The sequence below is a fragment of the Neolamprologus multifasciatus genome, chromosome 3 (assembly GCF_963576455.1).
Source record: "Neolamprologus multifasciatus chromosome 3, fNeoMul1.2, whole genome shotgun sequence".
NCBI lineage: Eukaryota > Metazoa > Chordata > Actinopteri > Cichliformes > Cichlidae > Neolamprologus > Neolamprologus multifasciatus.
In genome coordinates this window covers 37,694,200-37,721,665 of record NC_140441.1, presented here as the reverse complement: position 1 = coordinate 37,721,665, position 27,466 = coordinate 37,694,200, and the positions used below count along the sequence as shown (strand labels likewise).

At 38.3% G+C, this 27,466-nt stretch overlaps 2 protein-coding genes across 3 annotated transcripts; one reads left to right on the top strand and one right to left on the bottom strand.

Moving 5' to 3' along the window:
• Positions 1-3,137: 3,137 nt before the first annotated feature.
• On the bottom strand, positions 3,138-10,847 carry LOC146523012 (uncharacterized). Of its 2 annotated transcripts, XM_085141755.1 has the most exons (6): positions 10,747-10,847; positions 9,550-9,664; positions 7,105-7,446; positions 6,408-6,686; positions 6,156-6,311; positions 3,138-5,819 (listed from the first exon to the last, which is right to left on the bottom strand). In XM_085141755.1, exons 2-6 carry the CDS (start codon positions 9,653-9,655, stop codon positions 3,535-3,537), a joined length of 3,168 nt encoding a protein of 1,055 aa, XP_084997881.1. In that variant the 5' UTR covers positions 9,656-9,664; positions 10,747-10,847; the 3' UTR covers positions 3,138-3,534. The 2 variants fall into 2 exon arrangements, with proteins under 2 accessions (XP_084997881.1, XP_084997871.1); XM_085141745.1 differs by lacking the exon at positions 10,747-10,847 and having other exon boundaries at positions 9,550-9,719.
• A 5,063-nt stretch (positions 10,848-15,910) lies between these two features.
• Positions 15,911-24,682, top strand: LOC146523011 (uncharacterized). Its single transcript, XM_085141733.1, has 5 exons — positions 15,911-16,012; positions 19,603-19,935; positions 20,878-21,156; positions 21,253-21,408; positions 21,746-24,682. The coding sequence occupies exons 1-5, from the start codon at positions 15,937-15,939 to the stop codon at positions 24,265-24,267; spliced, it is 3,366 nt and encodes a 1,121-aa protein (XP_084997859.1). The 5' UTR covers positions 15,911-15,936; the 3' UTR covers positions 24,268-24,682.
• The last annotated feature ends 2,784 nt before the right edge of the window (positions 24,683-27,466 follow it).

Sequence of the window (27,466 nt, the reverse complement as noted above, 5' to 3'; positions counted from 1 at the left end):
TAGTCCAGGTCACCAGTGTGTCAACTGACCTACAATCTACAAGATTAAAGTACAAATTTACACAATATAAAGACTGTAGTGTGTAGTTCTAAAGCTGAGAACTAAATTACAGGATTTTAGGGTAATCAGACTATATTTGTCTGTGACAGGGTACATTTTTTGTTTGTTTGTTATTAGTTTGAATTAAGAAAGCTTTTAAAAGTAGTTCCTTTACATATAATGATGTAACATTTAATCTGTTTTGAGTGGTTTTCTGGCACTGTTTAAATCAGAGGTTTAAAAATACTTGGGAAATATTAAAATGAAATACAAAGGTCACTGCAGCTGAAGAAAAAGCAGGAAACAAGTAACACGGCACAACATGCAACAACACGTCTTTTGTTTATGTCATTTTTAGTTTTTCATTTTGTCTTTCTGCTTGCATGTTTTCCACATTCACACTGTTTGTTAAGTAAGAACCATGATGTCTTAAGCCCCTTTGTTGTTATATACAAGCATTAGGAAAGAAAGCACCTCCCCCCAGTAACCTCAATGAAGGAATAAATCAACCACATGACAATCAGTAGAATTCAAGGGAAAAATACATGGCATCTTTTCATCATTTAACATCACCTCTTAAGACAGACCCTACTTCATTCTTTCATTTGATTAGTTTGCTGCTTCTCTGGAAACTGGTAACAGGTGACATCATATCTGAGCTCTCATTATAATTTGAGCTTGTAAGAACCCTGACATGAGATCTAAAGAAAGAAAAGAAAAACTGGACAGCAGCCCAAAACTGCTGCCCCAAAACATTAGAAATATTTATTTTCCTCATGTTAGCTGTATGATTCAAGGAGATCCCAAAGCACAGTGGTCTCAAAAACTGATTTTAAATCTCTTTGTAGCATGTTGTCAAGAATCCATCAGATGGCATCAAACGACCATGAATGGCCTCTGCTGTGCTCCTTTGCTTAAAAATATTAAGCAAAGCAAATATCACTGCAATCTACAAGTTATGTTACGAATAGGTATGTTTATAAACCACTAGAATATAAAAAACATTATATAACAGTATTAAAAACGAATCAAGAGTTTAATAAAAAAAAAAAACTCACAAACTCTTTCAACACCAGCTAAACATATTTGATGGGTCGAATGTGATGCTGTGTTTGTGGTGAGGCTGGTGAATTTTAATGAGTATTTGTTTTAATAGCCTAGGCAGATTACTTAGGCAAGTCCTCAGCTATATGTTTAATCACAAATAAATGTCTCTATGGTTAATTTGTGCAGAAAATTAAGCAGGACCGAAACTGAGCATGTTTGAATGAAGAGTTCTTGTGATTTAGTTAAAAGTTTGTTTTTTTCCTACAGAGAGTGCTCAACATAAACATGACTCTTACTGTGTTTATGAGAACACTCACTGACAGTAGTAAACTCTTAAGCTAATTTTAACTTTAACACCAAAACAGATTTATGACTGCCTGCATGTAATATGTTTTGGGTTCATCTGTGAGTTTTCGCTGCAAAAACACAGATGTAAACAGATGTAATCATGGCCCATCTTCAGGCACTTGCTGAGTGTTAATATCCTAGCATCCTCATTCAATGGCATCAAAAACTGTCATCATGTTCTTCAGCAGCAATATAGGACAAGATTAAAAAAATAAATAAACAAATCAGATTTTTGAGTTCTTCTTCCATCTCACATTTCCATGTGATCTGTTATTTTCCTGCTGATGGATAAACACTTATTCTGTCTCTAATTCCTTGTCCTTCCTTCCAACTCCGTTTTCTTTGTTTCTTGCCTCTAAAGGCTGATTTTTTTTATCTTGCCTTTTTCTTTTTCATCCTCAGATTCCTTTTAGTGATCTAATTTCTCTTTGTTTTCCTTTTTTATTCTTGTCTCTGATTGGTGATTTCTCTGGTTTCTACCTTCTGCTCTTTTAACTCAGATTGTTGCCTTTGAGTGTTTAGGGATCAAAAGAGGGATGGCTGAAAACATGCCAAGCCAACAGATCCTCTTAGAGCCAATGTTTGGTTTGGTGTAATATGTGGTTTTTAAGTGGCTTAGGTAATTTTTATGCATGGTGTCATTTGTATAATGTATTGATCCTATTTGTGTTATTTTATTTATTTATTTATAAACCAAATTTGTATGTATTCTTTTACCCTGTCGAACACATATTTCAGGGCAAAAGCAGCTTTGGTCTAAAGTAGCAACTGCTCAACATGCAGCATATAAACGTAAAAAGTATGTATGACGTTTTGCCCCAGTTTGATGTTAAAAAGCAAGGGCGAGTGTGCCGGTTTAGTTCACTGGGATAAGCAGATGACCAAATGCCACATCTCGGAGCATGGCCGGCTCAGTTTCAAGTCCAACCCACAGCGCTTTGCTGCATGTATTACCCCTTCCTTTCTCCCTCCGGTTACCTGTCACTCTTCAATAAATCCAAAAATAAAATATTAAAAAAGCAAAGGTAATATTATTTCTATGACTTTTCACACAGACAGGAGTCAAAAAGTACTTTAAAGACAGAATATACAAAATTTAAACTTTGAAACTCCACAGTAATTGAAACATAATTAAGAACAGTAACTGAATAATAAAAGAAAACACACAAGTCTCTAAAATGTCTTTCAAGTTGAAAATTTTGCTTGAGCAAAATGTATGATACTCCAGCAAAGACAGGGTCACACAGTACTTCACCTGTGCATTCAGGACATGCTTTTATTTTTGGCTGATTTTGGTTTGGTCTGTTAGATTTGGCTCAACAGGTTCACGCTTATTTTCCACGAATGACAGGGAACAAGTCAGGAAGTATAAGTGATTTATTTCCCAGCATTTCCTTCTACCATCAAACATTTTCAGAAGAGGCACCTGCTTTTAATCAATGAAGAAACGTTTCACTGATTTTAACACTGACTTTGTTCACACATACATCAACACAATTTTATCACCTGATCTCAGATTAAGCATCCAAAAGGTATCATAGTAGTAAATACAAAATTATCTCAGGATATAAAAAACATATTCAAAATAGTTATAACAATTCATGTATACATATAGACACACACACACACACACACACACACACACACACACACATATATATATATATATATATATATATATATATATATATATATATATATATATATATGATCAGTGCCAATGTAAAGACAACTTAAAGGACTTTGCTTCTCCTAATCAAACAGGCTTCTCTGTGAGTTCCTTGTAAATTGTGAAACTGAAGTCCTGAATGTTTGTCAGCCTCATCATTTTCATTTTAACATTCTTGTTGTTGTGTTTGCAGTGGCATCTTCTGCTGATCTTTGGTCCTTTGAATACTTTCATATTTGTGCTGTGAGTTGCATCATCAACCTTCATATAGTTATATTTTCATTTTTCCACATTTTACTTTATCTGCTTTTCGCATTCTAATGCTTGCATTCTTGTGGTTCTGTTGGAACTGGCAGCTTTTGCTGATCTTTCGGCCTTTCATACAGTCGTGGTGTTGCTGCATAGTCAGTGTGAGCAAAATTATCCATACATTAATCATTTTGTTTATTCACATAATTTTTTTGCGGATGCTTGCTTGCTCTTCTTGCTTTTCTTGCTTTCTGAACTTTCTGTTTCTTGATTGGCAGTGTGCAGACCTCACACAGTTTTAGTTCATTTGAACGTTTTCTATTCTTGTCATCCTTTTGATCAGCATCACATGTTTGATCCATCAGCTCCTCCTCCAGACAGTCGACTCCTCTCTGTGTGAGACTGACAGATTTCTCCAGCTGCTCTCTTTGATTTACATTCACTTGTTGCTCCGCCTGCAGCTCCCCTTCATGTGGGAGTTGTAGTTTTTCTCTCTCCTTGTCCTTCCTGTTTGCTTCATCAGCTTGGGCCCCTTGATTAACCTCCATGACCTCACTCTCCACTCTCTGTGTTTTTTCTACAAGCTGCCCTTGTGTCTCTGTTTTTCTCCATGGTTCCTGATCAGTGTAAAGAGGTAAGGGAAAATTAGAGGACTTTTCTCCTAATAATAACGTGGGCTCCTCTTTGGGTTCTTTGGGGTGGCAATATTCTTCAACCTCCATCTGATCCTGGAGATCTTCATCATTTTCTTTCAGAAATTCTTGTGGTTCTGTTTGAACTCGCAGTCTCTGCTGATGGTTGGCACATTGAAAGGTTTCATTCAGTTGTGCTGTTGCTGCGTTTTGATCGTGAGCAAAATCATCAACATCCATAAACTGATCATTTTGTATGTTCACATACTTTTTTACCTTTTTCAAATTTTGATGATGCCCTGCTTGACTTTCCTCTTTCTTGTCTGGCAATGTGCAGACGTCCTGCAGTTTTATTTCTTGTGTGTGTTTTCTACTCTGGATGTTGTGTCGATCAACATCAGATGCTTCTTCCAACAGCTCCTCCTCCTGTTTTTCTTCTACACTATTGACTCCTCTCCCTGTGAGACTAACAGATTCCTCCAACTGCTCTTTTTGATTTACGTTCACCTGTTGCTCCACCTGCAGCTCTCCTTCATGTGGGAGTTGTAGTTTTTCTCTCTCCTTGTACTTCCTGTTTGTTTCCTCGGATTTGAGCCCTTCATTAACCTCCAGCTCCTCTCCCTGAGCTCCTTCTTTCCTCTTTGCTCCTCTCAGTTTCTCTGGCTGCTCTCTGATTTCTTCTCGGCTCTGCTGAGATGTTTTGTCTGGTTGTTTCTCGTGGTTTTGTCCTCGTGTTTTGTCTTGTATTTTCAGATCTGTACTGTGAACTTTGTTGCTCACTGATGAAATCCTGCCCTTTCTCTCAAACTTCTTTTCCTGTCTTTTCCTCTCTGTCATTCCCATTGTGTCTCTCTGGTGTTCCCTCTCTACCTTTTTTATTCTTTGATTCTTCCTAACTGTTTTTTCTTCTCTGTGATGTTGGTTTTTATTATCTTTCCTTGTTTTCAGTTCTGTCTCATCTTTCTCTCTTTCCCTCTGTGTCTCTGATTGAAGTCTCCTCTGATTTTCCTCTCTCTGTTGTTCTGCCTCCAGTTTTTCTCTCTGTGTTTCCTTCTGTGCCATAAATAACAAACATAGATTATTTACCTCATCACTGTTTTCCTCTGCTCTCTTTTTCTCAGTGTCTGACTTTTTCATGTCCACATTTCTCTGCATCCCTCCTTTTTCTACAAGCTGCTGTTGTTGTGTCTCTTTTTCTCTCCGGGGTTCCTGATCAGTGCTTAAATGAAAACTAAAATTAAAGGACTTTGATTCTTTTCCAAACACTATCGGCTCTTTGAGTTTTTCTCTAAGTTGTAAAAACTGAAGTCCTGAATCATTTTTTCCTGCTTCCATCTTTTTCTCTCGTTCACCTTCAGCCCTCTCAGCTTTCATTCCTGTCATCTCCTCTTCATGTGTTTCTTCTTCTGTGGTACACTGAGACACTTTTTCAGCCATAATAAACTGATTTATCCTGTCCTCTTCTGTCCTGCCAATTTTTAATTTATCTTTTTTTCTCTTCTCTCCTCTGATGTCCATATTATGTGTTTCATGTCTTTCTCTCCTGCTCTGTTCTTCATGTGTTTCTTGTTTCATTTCAAACTGAGGCTCTGTTTCAGTCAAAGCAGTCGTTTTTGTTCCTGAACTGTTGGTGTTTCTTCTTTGATCTGTTTCTTTTTTTGGTTTTTTATGATCATTTTGTTGTGTCTCTTTTTGCTCTTCTTCTCTTCCTGTCATGAGTGGTTCACGTTCTTCTTCCACCAACTGCAAACCGCTGGTATCATTTTTATAGCTGATCCTTTCTTTCTTCCCGGCCTGTTCAGCTCCGTCCTCCTCGCTCTTATTTTTTTCTGTACCTATAAAGAAGCAGGAGAAATGGATGAAGAACAATATGAAAAAGTGAGAAAGTGGAGCCGTTCAAGGGCTAAGAAAACACAGTTCAGGTGATTCAACGCTACATGAATGAAACCATAATTAAGAATATTATTTTCCATTTGTGCCAGTCGAGCCTTTTAAATCCTGCAGACTTGAAATTAAAAACTTTAAGAAATTTGAAAATCAGCTACAAATAACAAAATATAAACTCTGATCATTTCATTTATTGTATGAGAAAAATAACAAGAAATAAAAACAAGGGAATTAAACACTTAAATATTCATTATTGAAAAAAGGGAGGAAAAAAAAGAACTTACTACATTTGGCTCGTCTCTTCTTCCACACAACAACGACAACAGTAAGAATCAGAATGAGCACAACAAGAGCAGCGGTGACCACACCAATGATGATATTTGGATGACTAGCTGGTTTACTGGGAGGACTGGAAGGACTGATGACCATGAAGAAATCATCTGAAATGACAACGGGGTAGAGTAGTTCATACATTTGACCAAAACCGTCCAGCTATTCATGGGAATTCACATCATTACCTCATGTATGAGCTTTACCTGGAACATGTATGTGTGTCTCTCTGCTCTGGTTGGTGTTCCTCTGTTGGACTCTGCAGGTGATGTTGTTGCTGTGTCTCTTCTCCACAGTCACTCTGCTGCTGACAGTATAGAGGTCATCAGGACCTCTGAGGGTCTCTGTAGGTCCAGCAGAGAGGAGGTTTCCCTCACCGTCCAACCACAGCAGCTCAGGCTCTGGATACCAGCCTGCAGACTCACACTGTAACACCACTCCACTCATGGTTCTGTTAATCCATGCAGCAGGTGAGGAGGCAAGACCTGATGAAAGAGAACAGTGACGAAACACTGACTTGATTTCTTAACTTCATTACGTTATCAGATAACAGGTGGGGGAGCTGATCATAGTTCTTACATCAATGTTTTACTTAATGGATCTTAATGTTGGTTAATTAGTTATTAAAATAAAAAAATCTTGAAAATTAATAAGAAAGGGAAGATCAGCCAAAATAAGTACACTGTATACTCATACTGTAGAGGTTTGTGAATCAGCCTAAAACAAGTTCTATTTTCTTTTATTTGAATCAGAGTTTAAGAGACCGATCAACTATTTTAAAAATTAACCAGCATTTGAATAATACTACTACTACTACTAATAATAATAATAATAATTTTATATATATATATATATATATATATATATATATATATATATATATATATATATATATTCACTTACCAACAATAAGCTGAATGGTAGCATGTTTATTCAACTCTGGAACCAAACATCTGTATGTTCCCTGATCAGAAACTTTGACTTTGGAGATCTTCAGTGAAATGTTTCCATTCTTCAGTTCATCTGTCAACAGAGACGTTCTGTTGGTGTAGGATGGATGTTTTTTAGACTCCAGGTCGACACTGTCACGCCACACTATGACAAATCTTGGGTCTAGGTCAGGTCTTGACCACTCCACTGTCATGTCAAAAGCATCCATAACAGGGTGCAGGTTACATGGCAAGATTATGTCATCACCAATCAAAGCCACTACTGGTTGAAGCGGACCGATAACTTGTGACTGACCTGAAGAGAAGAAGATTGCATTTGGTAACTGAAGTAAAAGACAACAGTAAATACTAAATACATGTGCCTGAAATAGCCACGTTGCATTTGGACCACAACTCAATAAATTTAAACTAGGGTTTCTACATTTCTACACTGTTAAAAACTGTGTGAAAAAACAGTGATTCCCTTTTAAACACCAAGGCTGATCATACACACCGTTTTTCTTTCATTTTTGTCCCACAGGCAAATGGGAACCATGAAGAGGCCGCTAGGAGAGCTGCAACTGCCAAGTAAATGCAGAGGGTCAGGCAATTCCTGAGGAACGGCAACAACAAGATCCAGGCAACCAACACCTACACCCAGCTGGTGATCGGGTACCCTGCTGGGATAATAAGCTGGCCAAAGGAGGAGATAGAAGCCACTGACATTAAGACAAGGACGCTCCTGACCATGCATGGAGGTTTTCACCCAAAGTCCAGCACCCTGAGGCTGTACGCTAAGCGGAAGGAAGGAGGCCGGGGACTGGTGAGTGTCAGCACCACAGTCCAGGATGACCCAAAGAACATCCAAAAATACATCAGTAATATGACCCCAAATGACCATGTGCTCTGTGAATACCTCAGGCAGCAGAAACCCAGGAAAGAAGGAGAGCAAGAGGAGGTACCATCATGGAAGGATAAGCCCCTGCACAGAGGCAATAATCATGGCAGCACAGAAACAAGCTCCCCAGGTGTAGGCTGTGTAAAGAGACAATCCAGCACATAACAGCAGGGTGCAAGATGCTAGCAGGCAGGGTATACATGGAACTCCATAACCAAGTGGCCGGCATAGTGTACAGGGACATCTGTGCCGAATATGGACTGGAAGTCCCGAGGTCAAAATGGGAGACACCCCCAAGGGTGGTGGAGAATGACCGAGCTATGATCCTGTGGGACTTCCAGATACAGACGGACAAAATGGTGGTGGCTAACCAACCGGACATAGTGGTGGTAGACAAACAGAAGAAGACGGCCGTAGTGATCGACAGCAACATCAGGAACAAGGAACACAAGAAATACCAAGGGCTCGGGGAGGAGCTTGAGAAAATGTGGAGGGTGAAGGTGACGGTGGTCCCAGTGGTAATCGGAGCACTAGGTGCAGTGACTCCCAAGCTAGTCGAGTGTCTCCAGCAAATCCCGGGAACAACATCAGAGATCTCTGTCCAGAAGAGCGCAGTCCTATGAACATCTAAGATCTTGCGTGACCCACAAGCTCCCAGGCCTCTGGTAGAGGACCCGAGCTTGGGACATGATGGGAATTTATATATATATAAATTACTACATTTTTACTACATCAGACGTTTTTTAATTTATTCCTTAAGAATGTATTGTGAAATTTATTTTAGTTTTTCAGGAGTTAAAAAGAAATCTCAAAAACTGTTCATGTATATAAAATCATACACTTAAAATTAAAGGGTTAAAAGAATATGCGGTGGCTCCAGTGTAGAAAAGCAAGCAAATCTGCACTCTGATGCTTTCTTTGTTCTTTGTGGTGTGAGTGAAGACAGACTCCACATTAAACTATGACAGCATCATCGTCACTGCTGAAATCAAGATAAATCAGCAACCTTTTTGCTCAGAAACAATGAGCTGTGCTGGCCTAATGTTGTCCAAATATTTATTCACACACAGCTCTTAAATGCAATTCTATCGCAGGTCTGTTTTTAGTTGCAAATGTGGGCAGAGGTGGGAGGTGTTTACATGGTGGCGACTGAGTGCTACAGAGCCGTTTGTTAACAAAGCATCAAAGCAAACCATTAACTTTGAGAATTGGTTTTAATCTAATTACCCGATGAATTGCTGCAACCCTACTAACAAAATTATCATACTGCAGTTGACTTTCAGTTTCTTGAGTCACTTATTTATGTAAAGGTGTGCTGATGTATGCTGTTTTAAAATATGAATTTCAGTATTACTGATGTGCATCCACATTCAGACTGGACACAGTTTCATTATTACCCCAGCAGGTTGACCTAAAACTCTATGTGAGTATATCAATCTGTTGTAGAAGTTCATAATACAGATTATTTCTACCTCTGTTAAGGTTGATGTGTTACACAATCACTCTATGTGTTTCACTTACCACTACATGAGTGCATCAGGGTAAAGACAGCAGCTATGTGGAAAACCAGGAAGCCGCATTGATCAAACAGAACCATTAAAGATTGTTCAGCTTTCACATGGAGCATGGTGCTATTCTGAAAATAGAAATGAAAAAGCATTGTGAGGAAAATGTTTCCAGAACCAAAAACCTGTTTAACAGATACAGAGAACATCATTTTATTAGCCTTACCATCATCAGACGTCTAATTTGGGTTTAAAGTGAGATGATCAGAAGTAACATGGATCAATTCACAGTATAATGATGTATAACGTGTGTTGGGTCTGCTAATTCACAGCTTATCTGACATATAAAAAATCTGAATGTGGATTTCTGACAATAATAATATAATAGTAATATAATAATAATAATAATAATAATAATACTATCATATTTCACGTCAGGTTTTGTATTTTTTTTTTTTACATTCATTACAAACAGGACAAGGCCTCTGCTGATGTGACATAAAATTTCATTTTAGTGTCATCAACTTTTGCAGCTGACAACACACGTTGGTGTTTTTTCCAGAAAAAACTTGTTGTGAGAAACCAGCACTTGCACAAAACCTCTCAGAAAAAGAAGCATTAAGCTTTCACCACCAAGATGAAAAATGTTTACGGTTTTAGTGAAAAGACACTGATTCAATAAATTATTGTAGGATTTTCAGAGACTGGGAGTTGGCGCCCCCTGCAGGACGTGAGGACACATTTCCAAGTTAACCCGCAGTGAAATAATTACTCTGCATTATAATCACAGAGGGAGTATGAATCGAGGCGGAAATTTCAATTGGTTTTTGCTCAGAGATCAAACTTTATACTAAATCCTAAAAAAAAGGCACTTCTTTCCTGTGTGATATCTGTCCTTTCTGCTGCAGTGTGCACTGAATTTGGTTTCACTTTCATTTACAATAAAAGAGCGACGGTCTAGAACCAAATTAATCCAACAAGTATTTATTTCAAATATTAGACCATCTGAAAAGCAGGTTTAAAACTTTCTTAAGTCAGCATTCATAAATATTAAAAACTGACGTTTACCTGGGCACATTTCGAAAGCATAGTAGATTACACCATTCCTACGGGACACACTCCACCATCTTCATTTATATGAACACACTAAGATTTCTGTTTTAAGACCACAATACCTAATATATGTGCAACATCTGCTGGAGCATCTGCATACCTGTTTCTGAACGTCCTCTGCGTGATGTCAAGAAAAAGAGGAGGAAAAAGTGCCATATGGTCAGGTCACCTGGAGAAAAAGGAGTGTTTCCGTGTTTCCTGCTTGGAGGGTTGTTTTTTTTTTTTTTTCAGAAGAATGGACGCCACCGTTGCCTTAAGATGTAATATATGCCGTATGATTAATGTTTGCCTATTATGTTTATTTTGCTAAATTTAGACTTAAATCACTTTCAAGAAACCAAATTAAAATTAAAAGCTAAAATTAAAGAAATAAATGAGTAAATAATAAGACTAATTTAAAATATCTATGATAGTTCACCACTTGGCATGTTTCATGTCTGTCCACATGGTGGCAGTGCATGATTACAGGTGAACAATGAAGTGTCAGGCGAGCAGAACAACTATTTTGACCCTAACCCACATAGCAGACAGGTCTGGCCCAGATCTGGTGGCAAGCCAGCACTGCTGGCCGACCTTTGGCATGATAAGTGGTGTGTCATCCAGATCCAGGCAATGATGGCACTGTTTATGTGACGGCATGCAATGTCTGGCCCGATTATGGTTTGGTTTATGTGGCCCAGGCTCATAGAAAACAGGTCTGTCCCAGACCCAGCATCAAGCTGGCACTTCTGACATTGACTGGTGTCATGGCAGGGGTGTATGTCCACCAGATGTGGGCGAGGTCTGGCAATGATGGCACTATTTGTGTTCCTTTTTTCCTATTTCAGTTAGAAGACCCAAATGCTTTGTTGCAATACTTACTCATGTTTGCCACTGGGTGGCTGTAGCTCAGGAGGTAGAGTAGGTTAACTACTGATCAGAAGGTTAGTGGTTTGATCTCTGGCTCCTCCATTCTGCATGTTACGAGTGTTAATGTGTATGAATGTAGTTAGAAAGTACTCAGTTTAGAGAAAGTGTGTTTGGGTGAATGGGGCTTGTTGTATGGAGCACTTTAAAAAATCTGACAGAGTAAAAAAGCGCTATGTAAGAATCAGTCCATTCACTGTCAGAACAGAGTTTTGTTATGTTACTTTTGCACTTTCATGTTCCAGCACAAGTTGTTATTACATGGCTTGATTAAGGTACATATTAGGATGACATCTGGGGCTAGAGCTGAAACTGTTCTGGGCCAGCACAGAGCTAGCAATGTGTCTGCAACTGGCCCGTGGCTGCACGTAACTTACACATGGCCCACATACTGCAAAGAATGACGGCCCTTTGGTTGCCCAGATCAGGTTTGCCAGAGGTAATCCACACATGAGCCAGCACAGGACCACCAGTGTGTCTGCAACTGGCCTTGTGCTGGCCCATGTATGGGGCACCTCATTCTTTGCGGTATGTGGGCAATGTGTGTGTTATCACATTGTATGGGCCATATCCAGGCCATACCAATTTTGCTATGTGTATGCTCTAGAGCAGGTTTCAGCACCTCACAGCTTCAGAGAAGTATGTGGCTTTTTCATTCCTCTGCTGCAGCTCCATGTGAGTTTGGAAAATAAATAATTTAATTTAAATGTAATTCAAAGTTTGAATATTCATAATCTCAGATGTGTGACAACTTGCTGATGTAACCAGTGTGTTCCTGCGTTGTGTCTGACAACGGCCCTGATGTGTAAACTGTGTCCTGCGATTTAGGAGCAAAAATGACTTTAACCAGTTAAATTAAATATTCTAAAGGACTATTATGTTGTGAATATATATTTAAGATTAGTGACACTTACAGATCGGTCAGTAAAAAACACATCTCCCCCCTTCAGTTATGTTGTCCTCCATATTCCTAATAGAACATGCAACCTACACATTCTTCAAAATATCCACTCATATGGCACTTCCCACTACATTTACCTTTAGTGGGCACTTTCTGAAGTCATCCAATCTCCCACATACTGTGCAGTTCCTACTGTCTCTCTTCTCTACTTTTTTTTTTGGTTCCTTGTGATTTGTTGCCGACATTAAAGTGTTTCTTTTCAAACCATCTAAAAGTCCTAAACGTACGGGCAACAGCATTTATCTCCCTGTCATTTTACCGGTACCAGGATTTTGCATTTTGATTAGTTCAGACTGACGAGCAATAATCAGCCTTCTCCAGGGTTAAGTCAGACTTCATCTAGAGCCTCTGTGGCATTTCATTGTCCGCTATACTGATGACCATGCGGCCCCATATTTATTCATCTTTGTTGGCATCAAAGTCCAAACGTCCTGCTATCTGACAGAGATTTCTAACAAAGGTTTCTATGCTCTCACTGTAACATTGGGAACGGCGATGGAAATTCACATGCTCGTAAATCTTTTTGTGTTCGTCAAACTGCCACCTCATAGTGAAGATCATTTTTCATCTTGTGTAACCATGAAGATACTAAAGATAGGTTCCTTATCCTTCATCATAGCAATAACCATGTATTTACTTGCACATTGCTGTCCTGTTGGTCAAGCTTAGTAACAACTCAGTAAAACTGCTGCTTCCACTGGTTGCGAGAAGTCAAATAAAACAAACAAGCACTTTATTACTTTATAGTCGTCATCCACACATGTAGACCCACATCTATACTCCAGGCTGTTGTCCAAACTAGAGACAGCAACACCTACAGATCGGTCTGTAAACAACATGTATCAGGATGAATCATCAATAAGAAGCTTCAAATATCCCAGTATCACAACCTTACTAATAATGGATGTCAGAAGATCTTAAATTCATTTTTTCTGTTCAGAAACAGGGATCCAGATGCTCCAACAGATCCTCTACCTATATTATGGCTTTGGCTCAGAAAACAGAAATCGTAGTGTGCTCATATAAATCAAGATGGTGGAGTGTATCCCGTGAGACATACGTTATCTCCTACAAAATCTGCTCTAGAGCATTAGGGTCGAGTCAGACTGAAAAAAAAATGTTGTTCTGCTTGTAAACCTTGCATTCACCTGTAATCGTGCGTGCCACTATGTGGACAAACATGAAATGTGCAACTATGAAAAAGTCTTATTATATACTTATATACTTATAATATATGTATTTATCAAAGTTTAGCTATGATTGCGTGAAGCTAATTAAAGTATACATTTAGCAAAATAAACATATCAAGCAAACATTAATCATATGGCATATATTACAGTTACAGTTTAAAAAAAAAAAAAAAAACTCCAAGCAGGAAACACGGAAGCACTTCTTATTCTCCAGGTGACCTGAAAGAGCTTTCTCCTCTTTTTTCTTGACATCATGCCGAGGACGTTCAGAAACAGGTATGCAGATGCTTCAAGAGAGGTATTTTGCTCTTAAAATAGAAAACTTAGTGTTCATAAAAATGAAGATGGTGGGAATAGTGTAATCTCCTCCGAAATGATCGTGCGTGTGCAAACTTGATCGTTAGGTTTTAATATTTGAATGAATGCTGATGTAGCAAAGCTTTAATTCTGCTTTTCAGACGGTCTAATATTTTAAGTAAACACGTTTTACTATATCTAAGTACACCGTATCGCTCTTTTATTGTAAATGAAAGTGAAACCAACGGATCACACAGGAAAGACAAGTGTCTGTTTTCTTGGATTAAGGGTAATGTGTGAAATCTGAACTCAAAACCATGTCAGTTTCAGCTTTGATTCACTCTCCCTCCGTGATTATATTTTTATTATTTCGTTGCGGGTGAATTTGGAACTATGTCGGAGACACACACATTTGCACTGCAGTTTGTGTAAATCCATACACGTATCAATGTCATCTTGAAACGACAATAAAATTACCTTTCTTAAAAAATTAGAAAGACTTCTGCCTGATACAAGCTACATTTATTTTGTGCAGAATATTGTGATGCCCACGTTAAGCCATGTCTGTCGTTTGTAACGTGGGCGTGGTTACATGTCCCTATCAGCTGTTCCTTATCTCGACTGACCTGGGACAGCCTGGTGAACAGTCTGTCCCAGGTCAGTCGAGCTGATCGGTGCTAGTCTTGAGGAATATGTCGGCTTGTTATCTGTAAGGCAGGGTTACTAGGCGGAATTCTTAAGTTGTTGTTGTTGTTTTTTTTATTAAGAAGATTTCATTGTTGTCTGAAGATAATATTGATACGTTTATGCATTTTCACGAGCTGAATATGTTTTTTTTTTTGTTTGTTTGTTTTGTTTTGTTTTTTGCCGATGACTTAAATCCTTTCAAACCGCAGGAGACTGACAAACAGAAAACGCCATTCAGTGAAAATGAATCTGCGGATTCAACTGGTTAAGAAACAATCCTGACATTCCAGCCGCCAAAGATATGCGGAATATTACCTTTTGCTCAAGAAGTGTTTCCTTCCCGATTCTTTTTTTTTTTTAATTATTATTATTATTTTTTTTATTATTTTGGCCGTTAAACACTGGCAGAGGCCTTTCCGAAACACACACCAGTTTGGCAGTTATGATTTCATAGATGTGTATAATGCGCTCTTTCGAGGAGACGAAAAGACTATTTTTGGTTTAATTTACAATGAAGGCAGTGCTGTTTTTGTCCTGTGGGCATGGCGCAGGTTACTCCACTTTTTGTTTTGATTCTTTTTTTTTTTCTTTTTTTTAATTATAGAGCTGTAAAAATCAATATGAAATATTGTCGGACACTTTCCATCTTATAGCCTGTAGGTTAAATTCAGTAGCATTTAATTTGGAAATCGTCGTCGAATTCCAGGACCTTCTCTTTTGATTTGAACGTTACCGGGGCGGGGGGTGGGGACTGAATAAGCTTTAAATAATTTCTCCAGGTGCTGGACATTTAATTTTTTTAAAGACCTTTATAGAAAAAGAAATGTCCATGGAAATCTTGTTTGTGTTTTAATGTAACTGCAAATTAAAGTGAAGCAAAGATGATGCCTGTTTTGCATCAACAATGACAGAGTGCACACGGGAAAGCAAAATGTCTATTTCTTAGTATTTACTGTAATTATTTATGTTTTTAAAACAGTTCATTTGTAGTTCTATAAGTACAACCTGAATAAAAGTACTATTGCATAGTGGGTTAAAATATTTGATGGATCCATCCTATTATACGTCTTTATTGGGACTGGACCATGTTATTCAATTCTTAATGTAAAAGAGTAACTTCATCTGCTTTTTCCTTGTGATATTATCACATTTAGTGGCAACAGGAATATCATTTAAGTAATTTTTTTTTTAAAGTAATAAGTATTTATCAAGTATCTGTTCATATTCTTTTTTTTTTCAGACCTGTAGGATGCTTCATCCTTGCTTTGATGTCTTCGGTGTTTTATGCACTTATATTGTCCTTGGTCTGATATCCTCATGTCACGGTAAATTACATTATCAAGTCATTCATTTATATAAATAAAAGATAAATTGTGTGTTTATCTCTTGATGCATGCTCAATCATCCAGGAAAGGAAATACCAAATGTCCAGATGAACAGAATCAGCCTTTTGTGATATATATATATATATATTTATGAATCACAAAATCTTGAAGACGCTTCACCTCTCATCTGCTCGGATGAGAGGTGAAACGTCTTCAAGCAACTCAAAGAAGTTCAGACGCTTTTCTTTCCAAGCTCCTTAGACTACGATGACCTGGATGACTGAGAACCTTCACAGACATATCCACCACCATAATAGTTTAACTCTATATGTCAATAACACACAACTTCCAAAATGCAAATGGTTTGCAGGCTGGAAAAACTGACATCATTTGACTTAATTACATTTATACAGGTGTGTAGCCAGTATTAAAGTTTGATATAGTTGCTCAATAATTGGCTTCATGAGTGAATGTGTTAAATTTTTGTAATATGGATACAATAGGCAATGATTTGCAAATGACATAAAGCTTATATTTTAATTAGAATTGAACAAAGGAAACAATCCATCCTATGCTTATTTAATTCATAGTTGCTGGGGCGCTGGAGCCTATCACAGCTACCATAGGGCTACAAGCATAGTGCACCCTGGACAGGTTCCCAGTTTTCCATAGGGCAACAACACAAAGAGATAGACAACCACTACAGAAAATATTATATTTGTTTAAACTTTTACTATTTTATGAAAAATATTAGCTTTTGTTTGAATTTGAAAGGGAAGGCTGGAAATGAAAGTATTACAAAAAAATAAAATTAAAATCAACTGGAAGAACTCTGTGCATTTATTTCCATTAACTATACTAATTAACTATACATTAACTATACTTCCATATCAGTAAATGACTTGGCTTAAAGAAATAGCATTTTTAGAGTGGAAGCGTAAAGATGAGCAGCTGTTCACCAATCTGCAAAACAACTCTCTACAAATGTTGGAACAATATCACAATACTGTTCCACAGTGCAAAATTGTGAAGACTTTTAGTATCTAATCATAAGATAACTGTATTCATCCCAAGGGAAATTAATTTTTAACGTTGTGTTATTATAAAAAATAGTGTAGCAGCATATAAGATAAGATAAGATAAGACTTTATTGATCCCACAACAGGGACATTTTTCCATCACCTCAGCTCAGGTACAGATATCAGAAGGAAATACAAAAATACAAATAAGTACAATCAATGAAAAAAGTAAGATAATACACTATATACGATGGTAGCATATGTGATTATGTCCATGTCTGTGCATCCACTCCCCCAGCAGGCCACTGCATAGAAAAGGGCAGATGCTACCACAGTGTCATAGAATGTCCTTAACAGAGCCCTGCAGACTCCGAAGGACCTCAGTCTCCTCAGCAGAGTCGACTCTGGCCCTTCTTATACAGGATGTCTGTATTTCTAGTCCAATTTATTGTTGAGGTGAACACCCAGGTACTTATAAGAGTCCACTATCTTAATGTCTTTTCTTTGGATGTTCGCCGGTGTTGTAGGGGGTGACTTCCTCCTAAAGTCTATGATCATCTCCTTTGTCTTGCTGGCGTAATAATGGGAGATTGAGACAAACATTCAATCAATAACAAACAGATGAATAATAACATTGCACAATTGAGTAAAAGACAAAGTTACATTTATATTAATCCTAAAAAGGTCCTGTAGTTCCTGTAGTCAGTTCTGCATTTAGATGATGTTCACCAATGTGCAAAACAACTATCTACAAATGTTGGAACAATATCACAAAAATGTTCCACAGTGTAAAATTGTGAGGCGATCAGTCTGCGTGTGCTCCAATGGTCCATCATGGAGGCGTGCATGGAATGAGAGGGGTTGTTTATGATACTGAGAAGCTTTTTTAGCATTCTCCTCTCAGACACCTCTCCTAAGTTCTCTAGTCTGACACCCAGGACAGAACCAGCCTTTTTTAACCAGCTTGTTCAACCTGTTGGCATCAGCTGTCTTCACCAACATTGAAGGACCTGAGCTGCCTCAGTAGGAAAAGCAGACTCTGCCTTTTCTTGAGGACAGCATTGGTGTTCTTGGACCAGTCTAGTTTACAGTCAATGTGTACCCCCAGGTACTGGTAGCCCTCTACGACCTCCATGTCAGCCCCTCTGATGGTGACAGGGGTAGAAGTAGGAGCATGCTTCCTAAAGTCCATGAGCAGTTCCTCCGTTTTTGTGATGTTCAGTTGTAGATGGTTTAGCTCACATCACTCAACACATCTGTCCACCATGCTCCTGTAATCCTCCTCCTGTCCATCCCTGATACAGCCCACAATGGCAGAGTCATCAGAGAATTTCTGCAGATGACATGACTGAGACTTGTACCTGAAGGCAGACATGTAGAGGGTGAAGAGGAAGGGTGATAGGACGGTCCACTGCGGCTCCCCCATACTGGTCGGGATGTTATCTGAGCGGGAGCTCTTCAGCCGGACATGATGTGGTCAACTTGTTAAATTATCCATGATCCAAGCTACCAGTGGGGTGTCATCTGCATTTCGGTGAGCTTATTCCCCAGATGGTCTCATCATGTTAAAAGCACTAGAGAAGTCAAAGAACATGACCCTCACAGTGCTCTCAACAATGTCCAACTGAGAATAAGCCTGGTCCGGGAGGTGGATGATGGCATTCTCCACTCCGATATGAGGTCGATAAGCAAATTGTAGGGGGTCCAGCCAAGGCTCCCCCAGCAGACACAGGTGTCTCAGGATGAGTCTCTCCAGTGTCTTCATGACATGTGAGGTCAGAGCCACTGGCCTGTAGTCACTAGGGGTTAACGGGCTGATCTTTTTGGGGATAGGAACCATGCAGGATGTCTTCCACAACCCTCTGCAGTTTCAGACTCATGTTGAAGGTCAGACGTAGAACTCCAGACAGCTGGGATGCACATCACCTGAGGGCCTTGGGACATACACCTTTCCCTCAGCAATCTTTTTTTTACCCAAGGTTTAATATAATAATAATTATATCTATCTATCTATCTATCTATCTATCTATATATATATATATATATATATATATATATATATATATATATATATATATATATATTACTATAATACTACTACTACTACTACTAATAATAATAATAATAATAATTATTATTATTATTATTATTATTCAATATTAGTAATGTGTGTGGTCAAACACAAACACACACACACACCAAAATATAATATACTAAAGAAATCTTAACTGCCTTCTATATATCACGTATATATACACACCTCATAAACTGTTTAAAAAAAATGGAGCTCAAAGATCTGACTAGGTTAAGTTGATCATCACATTTCTCGCTGGAAATAACACAGTGAACTGGCCCCATCTTTGATATTTATAATTTTCAATTAATTATTTTGTATGAAAGTTTCCATAGCTGCTGATTTTATTTTTTTAGACATTTAAAGTGACCACAATAGTTAAGTTCAGTAGTCATCTACTCACTGGAACTATACCAAACTGTTATGTGCTTACAGTAATAACAAGCTTTGTTGTTCATTTCTGTCTGAAACAAAAACACAAGCCTTTGTTGTCTCAGGTCAGTCGGAAGTGATTGGTTCAAATCAGCCAGTGGTGGCAACAGTTGGTGATGACATTATTTTGAAAAGTTACCTCTACCCAACCATCGATGCTTCAGACATGACTGTGGAGTGGAGTAGACCTGACCTGGACCGCAGATTAGTCCATGTGTGGCCTGAGAGACCTGAGTTACAAAATCCATTCTACAAGGACAGAACGTCTCTGTTCATTAGTGAAATGAAACATGGAAACATTTCTCTAAAGATCTCCAAAGTGAAACTGTCTGATGAGGGAAAATACAGATGCTTTGTTCCAGACCTACGTAAAGACTCTACTGTTCAGCTCTTTGTCGGTAAGTGGATGTTCAGGTTATTTGGCTTCTTTTGTTAAAAGCAATTCATTAGGACCCGGCCCACGTAGATTGCAAAGGCTGGGTCCTCCGAAGGATGCGGCCTAGGTTTTGGGTCACATCTATTGTTTACTATTAAACATGAGCTAACATTGGCTAACATCAGCCAGAAGAATAGAAAACTAAACAATCCCTCCATGAAGCTGTTCCATAAAGCAGGGTCAGACTTTCTTAACCCAGAAATTAGGAGAACTTCAGGTCACTTAAACTCTGTCATTCACTATAGTAACAAACTCTAAAGGTGTGTCCCAAAACCTAGCTCTGTAGCAGGTTAGGTTCTCTGTCCCAGAACCTAGCCTGCTACAGAGCAGATTAGGTTCACAGTATGAGTTACCATGGTGATTTACCCTGATACAATAAGAATTGAACCGCCTTCAGAGTTAACCCTGAGTTTCTTGAATAAGCCAAAATCTGTCGTCATAACACAAGCCTCACAGGCCAGCAGTGCAGAGAAAGATAAAGAAAATATTAAAATTTCTGTGCCAATTTTCATGTAAACATACAGATGTTTGGTTCCAGAGTTGAATAAACACACTACCATTCAGCTTATTGTTGGTAAGTGAAAATATTATTCAAATGCTGGTTAATTTTTAAAATAGTTGATCGGTCTCTTAAACTCTGATTCAAATAAAAGAAAATAGAACTTGTTTTAGGCTGATTCACAAACCTCTACAGTATGAGTATACAGTGTACTTATTTTGGCTGATCTTCCCTTTCTTATTAATTTTCAAGATTTTTTTATTTTAATAACTAATTAACCAACATTAAGATCCATTAAGTAAAACATTGATGTAAGAACTATGATCAGCTCCCCCACCTGTTATCTGATAACGTAATGAAGTTAAGAAATCAAGTCAGTGTTTCGTCACTGTTCTCTTTCATCAGGTCTTGCCTCCTCACCTGCTGCATGGATTAACAGAACCATGAGTGGAGTGGTGTTACAGTGTGAGTCTGCAGGCTGGTATCCAGAGCCTGAGCTACTGTGGTTGGACGGTGAGGGAAACCTCCTCTCTGCTGGACCTACAGAGACCCTCAGAGGTCCTGATGACCTCTATACTGTCAGCAGCAGAGTGACTGTGGAGAAGAGACACAGCAACAACATCACCTGCAGAGTCCAACAGAGGAACACCAACCAGAGCAGAGAGACACACATACATGTTCCAGGTAAAGCTCATACATGAGGTAATGATGTGAATTCCCATGAATAGCTGGACGGTTTTGGTCAAATGTATGAACTACTCTACCCCGTTGTCATTTCAGATGATTTCTTCATGGTCATCAGTCCTTCCAGTCCTCCCAGTAAACCAGCTAGTCATCCAAATATCATCATTGGTGTGGTCACCGCTGCTCTTGTTGTGCTCATTCTGATTCTTACTGTTGTCGTTGTTGTGTGGAAGAAGAGACGAGCCAAATGTAGTAAGTTCTTTTTTTTCCTCCCTTTTTTCAATAATGAATATTTAAGTGTTTAATTCCCTTGTTTTTATTTCTTGTTATTTTTCTCATACAATAAATGAAATGATCAGAGTTTATATTTTGTTATTTGTAGCTGATTTTCAAATTTCTTAAAAGTTTTTAATTTCAAGTCTGCAGGATTTAAAAGGCTCTACTGGCACAAATGGAAAATAATATTCTTAATTATGGTTTCATTCATGTAGCGTTGAATCACCTGAACTGTGTTTTCTTAGCCCTTGAACGGCTCCACTTTCTCACTTTTTCATATTGTTCTTCATCCATTTCTCCTGCTTCTTTATAGGTACAGAAAAAAATAAGAGCGAGGAGGACGGAGCTGAACAGGCCGGGAAGAAAGAAAGGATCAGCTATAAAAATGATACCAGCGGTTTGCAGTTGGTGGAAGAAGAACGTGAACCACTCATGACAGGAAGAGAAGAAGAGCAAAAAGAGACACAACAAAATGATCATAAAAAACCAAAAAAAGAAACAGATCAAAGAAGAAACACCAACAGTTCAGGAACAAAAACGACTGCTTTGACTGAAACAGAGCCTCAGTTTGAAATGAAACAAGAAACACATGAAGAACAGAGCAGGAGAGAAAGACATGAAACACATAATATGGACATCAGAGGAGAGAAGAGAAAAAAAGATAAATTAAAAATTGGCAGGACAGAAGAGGACAGGATAAATCAGTTTATTATGGCTGAAAAAGTGTCTCAGTGTACCACAGAAGAAGAAACACATGAAGAGGAGATGACAGGAATGAAAGCTGAGAGGGCTGAAGGTGAACGAGAGAAAAAGATGGAAGCAGGAAAAAATGATTCAGGACTTCAGTTTTTACAACTTAGAGAAAAACTCAAAGAGCCGATAGTGTTTGGAAAAGAATCAAAGTCCTTTAATTTTAGTTTTCATTTAAGCACTGATCAGGAACCCCGGAGAGAAAAAGAGACACAACAACAGCAGCTTGTAGAAAAAGGAGGGATGCAGAGAAATGTGGACATGAAAAAGTCAGACACTGAGAAAAAGAGAGCAGAGGAAAACAGTGATGAGGTAAATAATCTATGTTTGTTATTTATGGCACAGAAGGAAACACAGAGAGAAAAACTGGAGGCAGAACAACAGAGAGAGGAAAATCAGAGGAGACTTCAATCAGAGACACAGAGGGAAAGAGAGAAAGATGAGACAGAACTGAAAACAAGGAAAGATAATAAAAACCAACATCACAGAGAAGAAAAAACAGTTAGGAAGAATCAAAGAATAAAAAAGGTAGAGAGGGAACACCAGAGAGACACAATGGGAATGACAGAGAGGAAAAGACAGGAAAAGAAGTTTGAGAGAAAGGGCAGGATTTCATCAGTGAGCAACAAAGTTCACAGTACAGATCTGAAAATACAAGACAAAACACGAGGACAAAACCACGAGAAACAACCAGACAAAACATCTCAGCAGAGCCGAGAAGAAATCAGAGAGCAGCCAGAGAAACTGAGAGGAGCAAAGAGGAAAGAAGGAGCTCAGGGAGAGGAGCTGGAGGTTAATGAAGGGCTCAAATCCGAGGAAACAAACAGGAAGTACAAGGAGAGAGAAAAACTACAACTCCCACATGAAGGAGAGCTGCAGGTGGAGCAACAGGTGAACGTAAATCAAAAAGAGCAGTTGGAGGAATCTGTTAGTCTCACAGGGAGAGGAGTCAATAGTGTAGAAGAAAAACAGGAGGAGGAGCTGTTGGAAGAAGCATCTGATGTTGATCGACACAACATCCAGAGTAGAAAACACACACAAGAAATAAAACTGCAGGACGTCTGCACATTGCCAGACAAGAAAGAGGAAAGTCAAGCAGGGCATCATCAAAATTTGAAAAAGGTAAAAAAGTATGTGAACATACAAAATGATCAGTTTATGGATGTTGATGATTTTGCTCACGATCAAAACGCAGCAACAGCACAACTGAATGAAACCTTTCAATGTGCCAACCATCAGCAGAGACTGCGAGTTCAAACAGAACCACAAGAATTTCTGAAAGAAAATGATGAAGATCTCCAGGATCAGATGGAGGTTGAAGAATATTGCCACCCCAAAGAACCCAAAGAGGAGCCCACGTTATTATTAGGAGAAAAGTCCTCTAATTTTCCCTTACCTCTTTACACTGATCAGGAACCATGGAGAAAAACAGAGACACAAGGGCAGCTTGTAGAAAAAACACAGAGAGTGGAGAGTGAGGTCATGGAGGTTAATCAAGGGGCCCAAGCTGATGAAGCAAACAGGAAGGACAAGGAGAGAGAAAAACTACAACTCCCACATGAAGGGGAGCTGCAGGCGGAGCAACAAGTGAATGTAAATCAAAGAGAGCAGCTGGAGAAATCTGTCAGTCTCACACAGAGAGGAGTCGACTGTCTGGAGGAGGAGCTGATGGATCAAACATGTGATGCTGATCAAAAGGATGACAAGAATAGAAAACGTTCAAATGAACTAAAACTGTGTGAGGTCTGCACACTGCCAATCAAGAAACAGAAAGTTCAGAAAGCAAGAAAAGCAAGAAGAGCAAGCAAGCAGCCGCAAAAAAATTATGTGAATAAACAAAATGATTATTGTATGGATAATTTTGCTCACAATGACTATGCAGCAACACCACGACTGTATGAAAGGCCGAAAGATCAGCAAAAGCTGCCAGTTCCAACAGAACCACAAGAATGTCTGAAAGAAAATAAGACAGAGACATCAAAGACAGAGGTTGATGAGAACAAGAAACAACCAAATTTAAACAAAAAGTCAGAACTGCAGACTGAGGGGGAAAAAAACAGTGTCAGGTCTTGCTGTGTATTGTGATGGAAATTTCTTTTATTTTATGTATTGGTCACATTTTTTTTAGTAATATCACTTTTGGGTCACTTCAAGGTACACATGGGGAAGCATTCATCTTTAACTTTTTTGCGCACACACTAAGGTGTCATGAGAAAGTTCGTGACAACCAGTGGGTAGATTCAAAGATGGTGAAGCCTTTTGATAATCATGTCTTTCAGGATGGGGGGAAGAGGCAAGGAGCAGTCTTTAGGTAACCCTGTAAACTCCCTTGAAGGGGGCCGTCAAGGGTTTGAACAATAGCTGTGGAAATGTCTTCCCTTTGACTTCATTTAAAGAGGCCTGCGGTGTTCATCTTTAGAGACTGCGTACCAGCACCCTGCTGAAGGCCATCTCTCTCATATATTGTAAATAAATATGTTGGCTGCGGCTCATCGTGTCTGAAGACTTTTTATTTAACTGTTTACATCAGTGTATCTCTATATGAATCATAAAAACACTGCTACATTTTTTTTCATAATAAAACAAAAAACTACCAAAATACATACATATAGAGCTACTGACTGCCAGTAGGTATACTATCTTAGTTAAAGGGTTGATCACTGAAACTTGAGAAATACTTTCTCTTTTGCGACTCTTGTTTCAACCTATAAAAACAACTTGCAGACAACAAAAGAAAGGACTCAGTTGAAGCTGAACTACGATGACAGCGGAAGTGCTCTCAAATCCGCTTGCAGACTGTTAAAATGTCTGATTAAAACATGTATTGATGAATAGTATTCTAATAGATTTTAGAACAAAAAAATAAAGAAATTAGTGCTAAAACATTGTACTAGTGAAGGACTTTGAACCCTTAGATGAGATATCTTGACATTATGAATAAAACTGACCAGACTTGGATTGATGTGAGATAGAACAGAGCACATCACTTTTTTCTTCTTAATGGTTTTATGAAAAAATATTTTACTGCAAAAATAGTCAAATTAGCATATGTTGTGGACTTAAGACACCAAGAACTTGTTGATGTGGTTCAGGAAAAGGTGTCGACTGGGGTTGTAAATCTTCCCTTTAAAAGAGTAACCTTGCTTTTGGAGAAATGAAAAAAGTGATGCCATTTCTTAAAGTGTCAGCACATAGATGCGATAAGAAGGTTTGTGTTAATGGTCTATACCAAATGCCACTAAGTGACACCCTGGTGTTCATCTAATTCATGTGATAGTGGATACATTTTTACACTACATGTCTGAATGAAAAGAATATCTTGATGAGGAAGTATGGCTGTACAAACATAAAACCAGAAATCTCTATTATTAGAATCGACGATAAAGGCAGTTTTTGTTGTTATTGCCCTAGAAACACAAACTAGAGTCAGCTGGATAGGTCTCACTGCAATAAATCCATCTCTATGTGCTTTGTCACTGGAAAGTCTCTGTTATAGATTATAAAGAGTATTATGTGTTCCAATCAAAATGAAAAAGTGTGAACGAGTGGCTCCAAATGTGTTGTCAGTCCCCACAAATAATGACCACATGGTGGCACTGTAACACACATGTTCAAAATATTTTTTCACTGCTTGCCACCAGCTCAAATTATGTAAAGTTTGTGTTTTGGGACATGTGGTACATTTTTAAGTATAACAGGGGAAAACCCCGGCAGTAAGGTTTACTGCCTGATTAGAGGCTCATTCAGGCAGTTATTGTGTCTAAATACATTTCTAGACATCAAGCTCAAATATCAAGCTTTCCAGTTTGTTCTTTTTTAACTTTTGTTTAAGAAAGCACAAGAAAACAAGAAAGCGAAAAAAATATTATTTGGTAAGATTAAGATAACTTGGATCACTTGAAAAATAACTTGTTGACTATTATACTGAACTTGTATGAAGACACTCAGACACTCTGCTTCCCTCTATTGTCTCACACCTTGCACTATTAATTCTACAACAGACTAACTGCCTGTCATCACAAAGTAACAGACACATATTATCCAGACTCTGAAATGTTTGGATTATGTGTACGAATTTTATTGCTTTGTGTTTTTATTTTTCTTTATGATGGATACAGTTGTATTAACAAAGACTTTTAATATGCTTTCAGTTTCTGGTTCCTGATATCAGTCATGTTTCGAAAATGATATTTAGAAATAAATAAAGCTCAAACTCTTTCACATGGTTCTGTGTTTTGTTGTATACTGCAGTGGAACAAACACAGTTAAATACTTTACATTATTTTAGCTGCACAGCCTTTTTTCTGCTCAGTGTGGTAAGATGGAGGCAAATTAAACCACTCAAAGTTGGAGAAAGAACTACTTGATGGTGTTGAGCTCTATACAGGAAGTTGACTTCAGCTCTCTGATTAAAAACTCCTACTCTTCTATCCAATGTGTCTAACCCAGTAGATATGCAGAGTTCAGCTGGATTACTAACTACCTCAAATCATCCACGTGTCTTCCCTAACCCTGATATGAAGAAACCTCTTCGGCCCTGCAGGTGAAATCATATCAGTCTCACCTGTTAATGTTGGGGCTGATAATTACATTCCTTTTTGTTCAGGGGACTTGTTATTTCTGGGATACAGGCAACAGTTGAACTGTGCAACTTCTTAAATTATTTCATTGACTTTATTCCATCGATCTAATTCAAGGCCACAGCTGCTGCTGGTAGCCTCAGTATATAGGATGTCTACTCTACCAGATAAGCTATCTGAACTGTGCAACTTAACTCACAGTACGATTCTGAGCCCAAGCTTTGAAGAGGGCTTTGTTTTGATTATTACTTAGGAGGCAGGCTACTGCAAAAAGATGGTTAACACTGCCAGCAATGTTCAGAGTGATGATCGTATCAAATATTTTGCTCTCTCTGAATTGTCCTCTCCATATGTATCCTTGATTGTGCAATGTCCTGAGTGAAAAGCACTTTGTCATGTAACAGCTGTGAGTTTTTACTGAGAAAAGGTCTGTAGACTTTGAATGTCATCAATTCTTAATCCACTGTCACATTGATCAATATCTGATACCAAAACATCAGTAGATGATGTAGCTGGTAAACCTTAAAGCGAAAAAAAATCACTATTACCTCAATAGAAGTTAAATTTTGCTGGATAGATAGATGATAGCTTTATTAATACCTGAGACCAACATTTGTGTTATCCAACAGCACTAAATATTTTTTTTTCTTAGATAAATAAAAACACATACCATGTGAGACCAGCCCAGACAGAAAATGATAAAG

What these genes read in the sequence shown, in the direction of transcription:
- LOC146523011 (XM_085141733.1), top strand. Translation starts at nt 15,937, where the DNA reads ATGCTTCATCCTTGCTTTGATGTCTTCGGTGTTTTATGCACTTATATT. An exon ending in TCTGATATCCTCATGTCACG is followed by an intron (nt 16,013 to 19,602) that starts GTAAATTACATT and finishes TTGTTGTCTCAG; the next exon opens with GTCAGTCGGAAGTGATTGGT. An exon ending in GAAGAGACGAGCCAAATGTA is followed by an intron (nt 21,409 to 21,745) that starts GTAAGTTCTTTT and finishes GCTTCTTTATAG; the next exon opens with GTACAGAAAAAAATAAGAGC.
- LOC146523012 (XM_085141745.1), bottom strand. Translation starts at nt 9,688, where the DNA reads ATGCTTTTTCATTTCTATTTTCAGAATAGCACCATGCTCCATGTGAAA. An exon ending in TACCATTCAGCTTATTGTTG is followed by an intron (nt 6,687 to 7,104) that starts GTAAGTGAATAT and finishes CTCTTTCATCAG; the next exon opens with GTCTTGCCTCCTCACCTGCT. An exon ending in GACACACATACATGTTCCAG is followed by an intron (nt 6,312 to 6,407) that starts GTAAAGCTCATA and finishes TTGTCATTTCAG; the next exon opens with ATGATTTCTTCATGGTCATC.